At 41.6% G+C, this 16,594-nt stretch overlaps 1 protein-coding gene across 18 annotated transcripts in view; it reads right to left on the reverse strand.

Moving 5' to 3' along the window:
- The window catches only part of ptprk (protein tyrosine phosphatase receptor type K), a 109,892-nt gene that overhangs the window by 54,390 nt on the left and 38,908 nt on the right, over positions 1 to 16,594 (reverse strand). For all 18 annotated transcript variants that reach the window (XM_027284057.1, XM_027284069.1, XM_027284068.1 and 15 more), the window contains 4 exons: positions 9,172 to 9,294; positions 1,402 to 1,562; positions 507 to 558; positions 345 to 403 (listed from right to left, as the gene is read on the reverse strand). In XM_027284057.1, the coding sequence (XP_027139858.1) occupies positions 345 to 403; positions 507 to 558; positions 1,402 to 1,562; positions 9,172 to 9,294 (395 nt within the window). The remainder of the gene's footprint in view (positions 1 to 344; positions 404 to 506; positions 559 to 1,401; positions 1,563 to 9,171; positions 9,295 to 16,594) is intronic.

Here is a 16,594-nt window from a genome sequence, read left to right on the forward strand (position 1 = left end):
CAGAACTGAATGTCATGAATTAAGAAGGAAGAAACATTCAGTCAACATCCAGATTTCAGACTCTCACTGACATGAATATCAATGTCCAGCATGGTAACAAGCCGCCCTGCACACAGACACACACTTTGTTTTTCCCGTGTCTCTCCAGCCTAATCGTCACCTCCTGAGCCTCAGTCAACACAAATAAATCTGCCGGCTGCCTCACAGCATGTGTATTTATGTGTGTGTGTGTGTGTTGTTTGTGTATTCACATGAACACACACACATGAAGTGGAAATAAATGCGTCCCCGATAAAAAGGAATCGTGCATAAACACGGCCGTTGCTTGTTGTTTCAAGAGTTACCTGATATTCATTGGGCCAAAAGGTGGAGACGGCGAGCTCGGCTTTCAGCCAGTCTTTACCTGAAAGACAAAGCTACAGTCAAAACAAGCGAATGCAACACACAAGAGCGTGGGAATAAGTTGTGACATGAGTGTTTTAGCGGCACTCCGGGCCTGTCTTTACCAGTGTAGGACGTCACGTTCCATATCGGGTTAGCCAGGGGACCCTTGTTTACCTAGAAATAACACAGAACACGATGTAAAGCCTAAAAAGAACATTCCCTTCCTTCACACTGAGGTGTTAGATTACACAAAAATAACAATAAAACAATAGCACTGATTATAACTCGGAGGTGAGAGGTCAGGGTCAGCTACAACACCAACTCTGGGCTGATAGGAACTCTGTGTTCATGCAGTAATGTTTGACTGAAGGCCAGTCTTCCCACTCATAATGCTGCTCTGCTGCTCAGGACCAGGAAATGGTAGATCCAGTAAAATTAAGTTAATGTGTTTTCCCACAAATTGTAAGAAAAGGATGAGAATGAAAGTGGAGGGAGCGACGTTTTGGATCATTGCAACATAAAAGACATCTGTCAGTGCCTTAAATATACCCATCCTGAGTCTATTGATAGATACGGAGACAGAATAACATTTACTTACATCACACTCTAAACACAAAGATGATTTTAAGTCATGTTTCATTGTACAAGCTTGCACAAACTCTTTGTTAAGGCACGGCGGTCAGAGGCTTCTATTGCATGCTCTGGCTGCATTGCTTGTGGTTTGTGTTTCACAAAAACGCGGACCACATTTCCCATAAATCCTGTTTTGTTTTGTTTTAAACGACGAGGTTCTGTCATTGTGACAAACAGAAAGCTTTCAGTCAGTCTCGAGTTGCTTTTCTGGACTAAAATAATAAAAGTAATGCGATCCAGCTTGTGTCTCACGCTGTGTAAACTGAGGCCAGTACTGTAACGGCGTTCAGATGGTTGTGTTTGTTTACAGCAATAATGTCTCAAAGCTTACAGGGTATGGACAGGCTGTTTAATAGACTGGTGATATCGTCTTAATAATCTTACCTTCACCAGGACGTTGAGGGTGCCGGGGCTGGAGCCGTCGGGGCTGGTGAGGAGATAGTTGAAGTCGATGCAGTGCGTGTCGTTCTCCTTCATGACCGGCAGCTGAAACCTGGCCTTCTCCCCGACATCGTACTGGGAGACGTCAACGTACATGTAGGAACCTGGATGCAGAGGCGAGGGGAGAAGGTCACATTCAATTCTTATTCGTGAATTTGATCCAGTGAATCAGCTCCTTTCAGCTGTTTGGGCTTCTACAACACATACCTGCAGAAACTCACCAGACAGGCAATGCTGCCCTCTGAGGAGGTCGTTAGTGTGGAGGGGAGTCAGTGTTATGACTACACTTGCCAAAGCCGGCTTTATGCCCAATGCCGATGTTACATGCACCTTCATGACTAAAACAACTCTCCCTGCTACTGTGTGTCTTAAATATAATCCACATTGTGGAAGAGTGAGCAGCTAAGACAGACAGCTGCACAGGTTCTGTACACTGGAAATTACAGTGACTTATTTAATTCCCTCTTAAACATAGCATCTGTTCATTCTTAACTCCTCTCCTTGGGTGTTAAGACCACTTGTCAGGTGATTAAATTTAAGTTATCCTCACTGACAGTGTAAAAAATGGACAGCGTATGCGTGACATCACTGAAATTAGCTACAGAGACCAAAACAGTTTTTTGTACCAGGCTGTAAACATGTTTATTTCTGCTGTGAAGTTGGACATTTGAACATGGGGACTCATGGAGACTCGTGCTGTAACCAGCCTCAAGTGGACGTTTGAGAAACTGCAGTTTTTGGCACTTCCACATTGGCTTCACTTCACATCCACAGAGGTTACTGCCTGGTTATCATCCATCCATCCATTTTCTGTAGGCCTGGAGCCCATAGCAGGTTTAAATTATCATAGTTTATATGATATATTAAAATCTGTCTTATTTAATTTAGTTTAGTTTTCTTTTGCACTTTATTCGATGCTTTAAATCCCACTGTACATCCTGTGGTGTGCATGCGCCTTATCCCTTTCTGTATCTCTTTGTTTATTACTATACATCCACGTCTGTGTTGTGTTCAGTTCACAACGAGGCATATTACAGAAAGCAACCCAGAAACTAGGAAATTCTCCTGTGACAACACTGTGAGTCCAGTCTATTAAACTCCTACCTATAAATTTATTCTTCCCTTTGTGACATAGATACTTTCAAACAGTGAGTTTCTTATCATGGGAACAAACCCCTCCCCCCAAAAGAGTCTTTATTCTTTCCCTCTCGTTCTTTTTGGGTTGTGTCCCCCCCCAGACACATAAAACAAACCCCTGTTCCTACAACTGTGTCATTTATTTCTCTCTTTGTGATTGTGGAGCTGTTTTTTTCAGCAAGCCAACAACAAGCAAACATGGGAAATGGGAAGAGAAGGAAACGGAGTAAGAGCTACTTCTTTCTTTTACATTCCTCATTTTTATGTCCGTATGAAATCACACCATTTTCTTCCCCTCTCTTTTCTTTTCTTCCACCTTCTCTCCTCTCTTTATTTCCCCGAAACTTGACATCAAAATTACATCAGAGTGGCCATTTTGTGGCCAAAATGGCATGCCGTGTTGATACCAGTCGCAGTTTGCAAAGGCTCCTTTAACCACACTAGTCAAACCTTTCCACACTTTGCAATCTATCATTACCTGCAACTACCCAGCAATGTCACATGATTAGTTGCATTTTTCATAGCTATCCTCTGGGCTATATTTTTCTAGTTCTGTTTGCATTTTTTCCTCCTCCTCCTCCTCTCTGCTGATTTCATTAGTTCTGTTATTCCAATATGGTGGGGACGTTTTCAGTCACTACTGATGATAAACTAGCCAAACACTGTCACTGCCGAGTACTATACCTTGCGTCTATAGTAGTTGACTGCAGGAAATGGGAGCTAGAAATAATGCATAATCTGTGTGTGCTGACAGGACAGTCAGTCAGTCCGTCCAGATGTTCCAGTAATCAGCTCAGACCTCAACCAGATGTTGCTCCAGTAAAATATGATGATATGTGATCCTTTCCCTGCCTGATGCCTAACCTCACATGAGCTCATCACAAATATGAGAGAAGGCACCTCTGATAGTGTTCTCTGCTTTATGTCGCTTAGTTTTGGGTAGACAAAACGCACGACATGAAGATTTTTACAACTATTATTTGGTATTCTATAAGCTGATTGGTCGAGTCATCATAATAACTGTTAGATTAATCAGTAATGGAAATATTTACATTGTTAGCTGTGGTTCTAAATACAGCAGAACAGAACAGTAGAGTCTAGTAGAACAGAAAATAATTCAATAGAACAGATTAGAACCGAACAGAATAGAAAATAACATGATACAATGCAGAGTATTGTATTCATTGCAACATAATACGACACAATATCTGTGCTCTGATTAAACAAACAAACACAGCCCTCTATCCGAACTGGTTAATTCTGTTTGCATACCATTCACAGTATGCCGGATACAATGAGCTGTAGGACAATAGTGATTATCGCTTATTGTTTAGCTAATCTACTGTGAGAAAACACTTTTCTCTGCAGAATGCAGCACAACACAACAGACTGCCACGAGCATGCACGGACACATCAGCTTCTCAAAACCAAAACACTGTATCTCGCTCGCTCTTCTCTTTCACCGTCATTACCGCCTCACCTTTGCCTCTACACACACACACACACACACACACACACAAACACACTTCTATTTCTGCATTATTAGAATAATCCTACTTCCCGTTCCTGAATGTCACCAACAAGACATGAGAAAATGAGAGTGTCCAAACTGGACGACAGCCAATCGGATTGGAAATAAGACGAGGGCTAGCACCGTTCCCTATCACCGAATCTGTAATCTAAATCCATCCAGGATGAACACACGATGGGTGTCACTCCTGTTCCTTCATTTGTTGGCACTGATACTAACATGGTGACACGAGAAAAGTGTCTTTAAGATGGCTGCCAAGATGTTGTGCCACCTATAAATACCTCTATCAGTCAGAGACCCAGATATGTCAGAACACACACAACATGGCAAAAATATAACCTTTAGCACTTCGGTTAGTCAGAATGCTGCCTGCTACAAAATCATGACAACAAGTAGATTAGGTACAGGTAAAAATAGCTGAATAATATTTAGTAAATAAGGCTATAGGGTGTTGGTTATTGAAATAGTATTAAATAATATTTTAGAAATGACTTAAAGGCGAGATGGACAGAACAATAACACCACTCTGAGATAGAAAGAAAGACAGCACTGGAAAATATGAGTGATAAAAGACAGAGTGACTACATGAAACTGATACAACACTCACCCTAAGAAAGCAGACGTCGTGATGCCAAGAACATCTGACACCTGAAGTCTGCCAGTTTCTAAAATGGTTGATGTCTTTGAAGTGCCAAGGTCTAAAATGGCTGCTAATAGAATGACGGCGAAATATAACGATGAGGCTAAAAATACCCCCCCCCCCTACCCCTCCTGTGACAGCCTTAAGACCTAGATATGTCACATAACAACAACAGCAGCAACAGCATGGTAAGACAGGGGACAGTATTCTTCAGCAGAACAGTGACAGCCTGGGATAACAGCTAATGGGAGGATTTTACTTTCAGCATTTTATGGTACCAACCAAATTAGGTTGGGTTACAAAATAGCTGACAAGCTCTTGGATTCGACAGTAAAATACTAATAAATTGCATGGACCAAAACCGCCTGTGTCTCCTCGGCTTGTATTCCACGTTAACAAACCATTTACTGCCCTCCATCCCCGAGCTCCCAGCTAAAAGTCCAAGGGTGATCGAGTGTTTCCATTGCTCCCAGACTGTCAGACCATTTTCCCCTCACTCTTCCCATTCCAGTGGGTTTTTTTTTTATAAACCTGTCTATGAGATGTATCTTTTTAATTTAAGTTAAGAATATTAAGTTCAGAATATTAATGATTGAATGATGAGATATGATAAACTTAATTGATCCCACGCAGGGCAGCAGAAGTTTGAAGATATTTCCAAAGATCCTTTATAAAAAATATATAATTCAATATATACTTTGCATTATGAACACATGTACAAACAGTGAGGCTTTAATCAGGGAAGTTTTGGTGTATTTTTGCTTGAAAAATGATTTTAAGGACCAGTTTGAAGCATTTACTGGTATCTGGCGGTGTATTTGCTGATTACAACCTCTCCTTGGAAGAAGAGGTTGAGGCGAACAGTGGCAGTGGCCTCGAAATGGATGAAAAATGCAAAAGTTCCTGTAAAGAGCCGGTGTTTGGGTTGTCTGTTGTGGTCTACTATAGATATATGGTGGTTTATGAGGAGGCCATGGCATCTGTTGATATGACATGCTCATTCTGAGGTAACAAAAACATTATGATTCATATTTTCAGGTAAGTATAACATCTCAAGAAGCATAAATGCATACATGCACAATATAGTATGTGCATAAAATTCAAAATATTCTGCAATTAGAGCCTCCTAAATCTGGCAAACAGGATATTTAATGGTAGTGTTTTGGTGTTGCATCCATCATTATTCACTCATTATTAAAACATCCAGTTGACAAAAGACCGGCTCTGCTGCAGCTTAACTGTCTTTTTTTCTCCTCCCTTATTAGACATTACACTGTGGAAAGAGGACCAAGAGCAAAAGAGAGAGAGACATAGAGCGAATGATATGCCAAATAGGTTTAGAGTGGTACTGGCTGACAACATTATGAATCAAGAGTATCTGTTTTAGTCCACTGAGCCACAGAGCCCCAGCCCATGAATGTTCAACCGGCGCAAAGCACACTGCCAGCGTCGCATCTAGACCCAGCCACGGCGGCTGGTGCCAACATCAGCCCCCAGAGAGATTACATAGAATAGTTTTATCTCCATTATGGAAACTGCCAAACCATCCCTCCACACTCAGTACTGCCTTAAGCATAAATGGTGATTAGCAACTGTGACAAATCAATGTGGGTTATGAGGAACAAAAGTATAATTGTTGGCTGAGCTATCGCGACGACTCTAGAATCATTCCGCGTAAAGCTCTTAGATGACTTCTTTTGTTCTGCCAATACCTTCGACAATATATAACCCTCTGAACTAGTGATCAGCTAGAAAAACTCACTCCCAAAGGTCTTTGAGATGCCAAACACTCTTAAAACTCCCACTAAATGAAGGGGGTGGGTACCTCTTTTGCTTTCAAGGGGTCAAAAGCCAAAAGGGTTTAGTGCCTATGCTTTAAATCACGCCATGCCCTCAGGGAGACTGCAGCTAACCACACCGAAGTACTTCTAAATGACTGGTGGCTGGGATTGCCTGAGAAAACAACAATTCTAATAACAGACTTATCAATGCGTCCCCGGGCAAGGCATTTAAGCTACTAACTCAACCCCCTCACCCATTCCCTGCTATTTCTTCCAAATACAAAGTCCAGCCAAGTGCTGTGTCTGTAATCCCCTCCAGCGACCTGGTTTTCCATCCACAGCTCCAGTGTCCCACACCCCGCTGGCATTATTAACACATCAAATGTCAGTTCATGCTCCCGTACCTTAAGGCAACGCCCTGAACCCCCTTTAGCAATCAACATCTCCAAACCATTAACCTGTGCTGCCGTCCCCGCGCCCCTGCTCATTCCAGCAGCTTCTACAGGCGTCAATGCTATGCTAATTCCAGGCGTTACCTCTGCGCTCTTGGGCGAGGTATTTACCCTCTTCAAACGGCCAACTCTGCCCACTCTGCACAGTGACACCACTTGGTATTAATAACACTAAATGCTAGACTCTGGCTCTGTACCATTGGGCAAGGCACCCCACGTTTCGCACCTGTCTGGTGCATGTGGTCAGGCACACTCACACACACATTTTGGAAGGAGGTGTGTGTGTGTGTGTGTGTGTGTGGGTGTGTTGAACCGAACCTTTCTCTAAATGTCAGCGAGTCTGGGTTGTCACGATGATAAGCATGAGAGATAAATAATGGCATCACATTGTCATGGCAACGACGTCATAATCTTCCACAACAGAGGAGAGGAGATAAGATAAGATGAGAGGAGATAGGTGGAAAGGAAAGGAAAGGAAAGGAAAGGAAAGGAAAGGAAAGGAGAAAAGCATAGAGGAGGAAAGAAACATAGGAAAGGAGACCAACAGAGACAAGAGACAAGAAAATGAAAGAAGATGAGAGGAGTCAAGATGAAAGGAGACTAGAGGAGAACAGAGGAGAGATGATAAGAGGAAACAAATAGAAACAATAGCATAGGAAAGGAAAGAAAAGGAAAGAAAAAGAAAGAAGAAAGGAAATGAAATGAAAGGAAAGGAAAGGAAAGGAAAGGAAAGGAAAGGAAAGGAAAGGAAAGGAAAGGAAAGGAAAGGAAAGAAGAAAGATGAGGAGCAGACAAGAAGGGAGAGGAAACAAGAGGAGAGAAAACAAATGGAAAGGAGAGGAGACCATAGAAAACGAAAGGACAGAGGAGGAAGAGAGAGGAAACGAGAGGAAGGGAGATCAGAGGAAAGGAGACAAAAGGAGATGAGATGATAGGAAAAGAAAGAAAGTAAAAGGAGACAAGAGAAACGGAAAGAAGATGAGAGCAACAAAGACAAAAGATGACTAGAGAAGAATAGAGGTGACAAGGGAGGACAAGAGGACAGAAGAGGAAAAGAGACAAAAGGAGACAAGAGGATAGGAAAGTAAGGGAAGAGGAGGTTACAAGAGCATAGGAAAGGAGAGAGGAGATAAGAGAGAAAATGAACAGTCCAAAGCATGTTTGTGGTTTTTCACATGGTCTCTTCACTGTGGGTAACTCCATTCTTCCTCTGTGGTTTTAATTTCATGAAGCCAGTCACTGTCTCAACATCGCATAGCCGGTTATTGTTATAACATTTTGCTTTTAACATTGTAAAGTAGGCAACCTTCCCTGTTCCCTGCCGTTGATTAATGACCTCATATTCTGTTAATTAGACCCTCAGCCCTGAGGCAGAAAGATTTAATTTCCCCTTCATCATCATCATGAAGAAAAAAAAACAACTGATTAAAGAGGAGAGGAGAGGAGAGAAGAGGAGAGAAGAGGAGAGAAGAGGACCCCTTACTCAAGTAAAAGTACCAATACATCAATGTAAAAATACTTCATTACAAGTAAAAGTCCTTTATTTAAACCCCTACTTAAGTAAAGTTACACAAATATTTTGTATTAAAGTATGTAGTGCACACAGTATTACTACAGTATAAAGTAAAAGTAAAGTGGTTCTTCAGAAAAAGGCCTCTGTGATCGATATATCACATGCTCTGATCAGAACGGAGCTAGTTTTTTTTGGCTCTATTCATTATACTTTAGTCCAGTGGTTCCAAACCGATGGTTTGGACCCCCTACTGAGGGTCACAAAAAAGATCGGTAGGGTCGTGAAATGATTAATGGGACAGGAAAAAGAAAAAGTTGTGCTACACAAACGTGTACTGAAGCAGTTATTTAAATGAAACCATCTGAGACGTTTAGAGGTGAAACGTCTTTGGTGAAACTGCTTACAACGTGACTCTCCCCCAACTAGAGGCTGTTTTTTTTTTTTTTATGAAATATGAAAGATATTGTACTTTATAGGTTTGTATATGATGTTTTATGTAAGATATTAATGTGAAAAGTACCTGAAATACAGCTGTCAAATAAATCTAGTAGAATTAAAGTTATCAATTATGTCGCTTTGAAATGTAGTGGAGAAAAAGGAAAAGCATCAGATTTGGTAAACATAATGGAGAGGACAGAAGTAAGATAGTGATGTCTCACCTTGCGGCAGGTCCGGTGAGACGTATGGCACTTCTTGCGTGTTGATGTGCGTCCAGTCGAAGTCATCGTAGGGATCCTGCTGGTAATCGCACTGAGAGAAGCCCTCGTCAAACGTACAGCTCCCTGCAAAGAGAAACACAAGACGGTTCAGTCCACCTCGTAGGATCGATGACTATCGACTGAATTAACTAAATCTAATTTGTTTGAATGCGACATGAACTCCTCTCCTGGTCTTATCCAGTAAAACTTTTTGATTCTTTTCCTGTGTGTTGTTTTTCTGTCTCAGCTCATTAACAAACCACCAGGAGTCTGAGCTCCAACAGTCATCACTCAAGGCCAGTCAGGATCACCTCTGACTCAACCATCAAGGCCTTCAGCTGATCATCTGAGCCCATCACCACAGCCTCGGGACAACCATGTGTGAGCTGGCCGCCCGTGGACAAGCTTAAACAGGGAGTCGCTCTAATACGGAGAGACGCCGCTTGTCCCTGACGGCTTACTATAATCAACTTGCGATGATATGTAGCTTGTACTGGGAATATTGCTGATAGAAATAGCATGCTGGCTACTGCCTGCTATCTGATTCACTGACCTACAAGTGATGCACGGCTTGTGTTAATAAAATGGCCAGGAGAGATGCGGCTAAGAAAAGCCACGATGCCAGCTGATTCAAGTCACTGGTAGTTAGTGGTCCTCTGTGCCCCTTCTTGACATTGGAGAAAGTAGAACTGAGTGATAAGGGCAAAATCTGTCATATATGCTTTTATGATAGTGATATATATCATGATGTAGTACACTTACATTACATATAATACACAAATACACACACAGAGCCCATTCATAGGTAACATAAATGGGTAGCAGTGGGTAATATTGAAAAAAAATGAAATATTATGCTATTTTATAACAAATACTTGGATGTCAATGAAACAATATAATGTGGGGATCCATAGTCATGTTTTATTTATTCTTAGGTAAAGTCATTAAAGCTCTCAGATAACCTTTAGAAAGTGTAATGCACCCTGAAAGACTTGAAAATATGTCTCAGTATTATTTTTTAGCATTCACATCAATGAAAGAAATCCCCCAGCATTTTCACCAGAGTTTATGTCTTTAAGTGTCTTACTTTGTCTGACCAAACTGTCCAAAACAAAAAGACAAATATTCATATTTGGGAAGTTGGAACCAGTGAGACTTTCACTCTAATTAAAATAACCAAACCCAACGATGATGAATAGTTTATCCCAGTGTCAATATTACAGCCAGTTCTATCCTAAAAGTTCACAGGAACTAAAACAAGAACACGCAAAGAGAAGCTGAACTTGTCGGCCACATCAAAGTCACCAGAAATGATTTTATTCAGCTGAATCTTTCTACCACAGAGCTTTTGTTTGAGAGGGAGTGCTGACAGAGTCAAAGTTTGGCTCAACACGAACACAAACCCATGAGAACATTTTCATTTCTTTTTCTTTCATTGTGAAATGTGCAAATTTCTTTTCTTGTGCAGTTACACCTTCAGTTTTCTAGGGAGTGGAAGTTATGAAAGAGCGGCAAAGTTGCACAGCATATATACAACAGAACCCCCAAAGAAAGAACGTACACGAGAGCAAGCCACCATGAAGCACTATCAGCAACCAGCGCTGCCAGCAACATCTTCTAGCGTTCAGTTCTGCTACCTGTGTCCTAGAGCAGAGCTGCAGCAGCAAGCAGCAGTGATGGAGAGCAGAACGACAGGCCCTCGGATACCCCGCTGATCTGAGCTGCCGCTACAGAGGGATACCAAGAGGTGACAGCCGCCGCCGCAGGAGAAACAAGTTAACATCAAACTAAGCGACTGTCTTCGGCTGCCGGCTGTATGGCTGGCTGTGAGTCACAGCCTCGGAGACGCGCTGGCTCACATTCCTCTCGGCGTCGTTCTTCAAAACCAGCATCTCTTCGTGCAGTTCACTTCACTCCCCATTCAATTCAATTAAGCCTTTGTCACGAGCCGGTTACCTCCGGTCATAATGCGGGAAAAAAAACGCTAGGACATGTAGAGGGCACGCAGTATGACAACACGTCTTCCAAACTATTCTTTCATAAACTCAACTTTGACGCACAGAAATCAAATTGCACTGATGTCTAACAAATGCTGCTCTGTGTGTGTGTGCCTGTAAAACTCCATGACTTCCTGTCTCCCACAGTGTGTGTGTCAGTTTACATCTTGCCGTCAGGTAGCTCTCTCCGCGTGGGTTAAAGAGCAAAAACGTGTACGCTTTAAACAAAAAGAGACGGACCGCCATACGGTTGAAAGACTCATGTACGGCATGTTAATGGATGTGTACTGCCTGTATCTGCTTTATGATTTGCTGCTCTGGTGGGAAATAAATGGAAAATACGGTGGAAGTAATAGTACGTTGGCAAAGTGAGAGTTAAACTGGGCAAGATTGTTCCTATCATTTCATTAAGCCTTTATCAGACATGTTTATCTCTTAGTAATCGTGACGCGGGTGTGATTAATGTACGCGATGTTTCTGATTACAGAGCTTCTAAATAAGAAGAATGTGTGTGCATGTTAGGAGAAAAGTGTTTTTATGTCAACAAATATTCAATAAATGAACCCAAGGGGTGGTCGGTAGCGTAGGGGGTTAAGCGGCCGCCCCGTGTGTGGAGGCTATAGTCCTCGCTGTCGAATCCCGCATCCCGCTCTCTCTGCTTCCTGTTTATCTTCAGCTGTACTATCAATAAAGGCATAAAAGGCCAAAAAAAATAGAATGAAACCACATCTTGTAGCGCACATGGCTGAATGGACATTTAAATACATACTGCTGGTTGTGGACGGCCACACAGCAGCAATAGTAGGCAGAGCTTTGCTTCAATTAAAGTGTTTGTCTTTGCTCCCAAAATGACTCCTAAGAGTCCCAATCACTCTGTGAAGATGACGTTATAATTAACAAGGTGGGGATATTTAAAATACTGGGTGATGATTGTTTAATTAATATGGCCTCAGATCTGTTTGCAGTCTTTGATGAGACAGGACAAGCACCTGTTATACATCGTAACGTGCATGATAACACTTCGTATTACACAGTACACAGTGTACTTTTTTTGTAAGATCATTTTTGGGCTTTTGACCCTTTATTTTTGATACTGACAGGAAGATATGGAGAGAGAGAGAAAGGGTGGATGATAGGAAATCGAACCCTGATCTGCTGCAGCAAAGCATGGGACGTGTGTGAGCTAACATGGCCCTCTGGGTGGAGGACATCTACTTTCAAATGTTGAAAATCCAAATCCTCGAGAAGGAAAGTGAATGTCATGGCAACAGTTCAGGAAAAATTTCAAGAAAAAAACATTGTGTTGTGCTCAGAGCTGCTAGTGGTGGCTACAAACTAAAATACTTTTGTCACAATACATTTGTCTAGTGTGAAGCCCGAGAAGTTTTTGTGCGTCTGATAGACTGTTAGGCCATTGTTCTGTGACACTGCAGAAGCACTTAGCCTTGGTTTACCAGCTACACTGTTTGTTTGGCCTTGTTTAACCTTGCTGAATCTATAGAGTGCAAACAGGAGCTGTATTTAAGCCCTAAAAGCTTTTTTTTTGTGTTGAATTTCTGCTTTTGAAAGTCGGTATACAGTGCACAGCAAAATTGGACACAAACTCACCGTGTTTAAAATATGTGCTGTGGGCTTTTCAATGTGTACCCACACACACACACACACATACAGAGAGTTCCACTCAGCTCTGATACAGTGCCGAGGTAGAAGGTATTTTGCCTTGGCTTAGCGATGAAGAAAAACATGTCCTTGTTTTGGATTCCGCTTTACTTTACTGGTTTAAAAGAACATTTCTCAGTCATGGAGCATTCCTCTCCTCTTGACTGCACACCTCTGATAGACTTTCTTCCCCAGCTGCTAACTTACTAAACAAAGTAGCTGTGTTTCCATGTTTATGTGTGTCTGCTGAAAAAGGGGGGTCTGCAGAAACCAAATATGTGTGAAACCGTCTGCACGAAAAAAAAAAAACCTCACGCTCGCTCGCCCACGTTCTCAGTTAACACGCTCCTCGGTGTCCTGCCAACTTAAACCAACATGCACACATCGACAGACACATGCATCTGACAGTTAATCCTTGTTGCCAATAATGAGAACAGCAGGCCTTGAACTATTATTTTACCTCTGCTGGGGAAAAATAAGAGCCCAAATGTTGTAGGATATTTATTTTTAAACTCTTTTTCTTTGCTGTTTTACCTTACCTTTGTTTGTTGGAATTAAACCTGCAATAATAGTTTTTTTATGGCCTCTTGGGGGCAGCAGAAACAAGCTATAAACACAACACTAACATATTATCAATAACAATAACTCAATATTTTAGAAGCACTGCGGTCCGTTTCAGAAGCATCCCGTGTCGATACGCCCAGAACAGCTCGAGTCAGACTCAGATTTTCAAAATATAACTATATAAAATAACTATATGCACGAGTGTGTGTCCAGATGGGTCATTATTGCCCCTTCCTCCCCTCCGTTCACAAGGACACGGAGAGAGAGAGAGACAGAAACCGACTGCATGCTAATCACTTCCTAATCAGCTTCTGTGATTGGCTGCCTCGCTAATGAAATAATGGCGACTCATTTGCATAATAAAATAATTAGAAGGACTTGATAAAGGCTCAAGGGCAGAGGGAGAAGCCATGCACACACACACACACACACAGTGACACAGGACAGCCTCAGTCTTTTTCGAAAAGATTGTTGAATGGCATCAGATACAACATCTGCCACCGTCACTCAGAGTCATTTTGCGGTGATTTGCATTGACCTCTACCTCTGGGAGGTGAGTGCTTTGACCGAAAGTGTTCAGAGACATGGGTGCAGACAGCTCCCAGTGGGTCTCCGGGCGGGAAAAAAAAAAAAAAAAAGAGGACCATGTTCATTTCTCGGTTATTAGCTTAGATCAAGATTATTAGCTGGCAACACGACAAGAATGTATAACAATAGCCGGTTTGATTAACTTTCCTTTCCTCCAATGTGATCTAACCGATCTGCAGAATAGGCAGTATTAAATCAGATCTAACAGCTACAGATAGAAGTCCCTGGGACACATTTAAATCAAAATGAAGGTCTGAGGTGGCTTTTTCTTCCTCTAGACACTTCCTGAAAATCTATTTTGACAAAGAAACTCCATTAAAACTAAGAGATGGTTGATTATCGGATGCTATGTCGATACATTCCTCCTCATCCGCCCTCACACATACACATTTCTCAGGAAATCACAACAATACATCACAGCTTTGGTGTTGTACTATCGCTTAAAATAACCAAATATACATCGCCTTAAACTATCTTTATACTACTACCAACTGGAACTGTTTGACTATCATACTACATCACCATTACCGCAAATGTCTTATAGGTTTTTATTTGACTCTCGTCTGATATTTAATCATCTAAATGTTTGAGTTCAGCACTCCACCAGTGGGTTTCTTCCAAGCAGAGAGATGGCACCGAGCACTCAAACAGGACTTCCCATTAAACTGAATGCTCATAACCTGTGATTTATTTATGAGAGGACGAGTTAATGTAAGGAAAACAGCTACAGCTGTACAAAGTAGTTTGAACTGTGAAATTATAAGAGGGCAATGTAGTTTGAGACGAAAAATAAATGAGATCGGACATCAACTCTTACACGCCACATCAGCACGTAAGCTACCACTGTATTAATTATAGACGAGCAAATTGCTTGTACTAGAGTTTTAAAGTAAGCCCTTTAAGCTTTATCCACTCACGGAAATGTGTTTAGCACACAATACAAACCCAGTAAACAAAGCCAAACCAACTACCGTGAAGCAGCTGAGGGATGCGTTAAGTTTGCCTGACACATAACAAACTTACATTTTAAAGACAGAGAAAGAAAGTGCTGCGTTATCTCTCTAATAACAGGAACACATCGGAAAACTCTGAGACTGCGACTAGGAGACAAACTTAGCAGCTCTTGTAGGAGTTTTCAGTTCGGCTGTATTTACAGCTGGAGTGTGTCTATCCAGGTTTGAAATGAAGAAAACAGGCATCCAGTCAGGGACGGCTATCCGGTCACAGAGCTCTGCGTGCAAGATATGCAGGTATGTAATGTGAGATATAAAAGATATGCGAGTTCATCGGTTACAGATTATGTCAGCATAACTTTTATGACTCCAGACTCTGCATATTCAAGGATTTTTTTTTTTTCCTGTTCCGCAGCACTTTTCTTCCTACTTGTACACTGTAAATCAGTTTAAGCTGGTTAAACTTAAAAACTTAATGGGCACTTTGGTTGAGTAATGAATCCAAAGTAGAACAAACGGAGTTAACTGAACTTGGAGAAACTTTCAATATACTTAACACATTGAAGTTGAATCAACAGCTGCCATACGCTGCGGTCAGATTTGCTTTCTCGTTACGTTTTCTGAAAGATGAAAAACTGAAAAACTTACTTAGTCCTGTTGGAGCTACTTTGCACCAAAGTTAGTTAAAGTTGAATGAAATCAGTGAAGTACATGAACTCATGTTTATAAGTCCTGACATGGTCTGCAATATCAGATGACACTACTACAGGTTGGGAACATCATCACATCTTTGGCCCTCATCACAAGCTGAAGCCAGGCAGCAAAAATCTGCTCAGGAATCTTAAGGACTCGAGTATAAACGCTATCTCACTCCCCCCCCTTGGATAAACGATACGCTTTCTTCTTCCAATGTACGTACAGTACATACTTCTTGCTTCTTTCTCTCCCTCCCTCTGACAGTCTTTATCAGCAGAGCTCTGTTTCAGTCTGCGGGCGACGATATTATCGCCGGAGAGGAGATAAGACAGGATGAGTGAAAGAGGATGAAACAGGAAAGGGAAAAGGGTACAAAGAAATGGAAAAAAGAAAGGGAGGGAAATAAATGAATTTGTGGGAGATTACTCTAAGCCTGATTCACTTTATTATATCATAAACATGTACACAAGAGAAGGAGAAGAGAAGAGGAGAGAAGAGAAGAGGAAAAAATGGAGTTCCAGTCTGCAAACGGAAATCATTTTCAAGGACAATAATTACATTTGCATCATTAAAATCCAATTCCAACCACTGGTAATACTGTTTCCCACCAAATCAGCTCAATTTTGGCCGGGTCCAGTTAATAATTACGTATGCTGACCCGGATTTCTAATAATACGGTGGCTTTGTGGGACATTACACACCCGTGAATCACTACAAGGGTTTAAGATTTTGGGGGAAGGTTTTAAAAAGAGAGTGGAGGAGGAGAGGAATTAAAAATGGTAGTGTGTGTTATGACTCACTTTATATAATTATACACTGTCCCTTTATAATGCCCTCTTGACATTGCTCTCCACCGTGGCATATCATTCTGTGTACTTGTTGTTTTTAATCTGTGTGTGTGTGTGTGTGTGTGCATCACTGAGTAGC

The sequence above is a fragment of the Larimichthys crocea genome, chromosome XI (assembly GCF_000972845.2).
Source record: "Larimichthys crocea isolate SSNF chromosome XI, L_crocea_2.0, whole genome shotgun sequence".
Classification (NCBI taxonomy): domain Eukaryota; kingdom Metazoa; phylum Chordata; class Actinopteri; family Sciaenidae; genus Larimichthys; species Larimichthys crocea.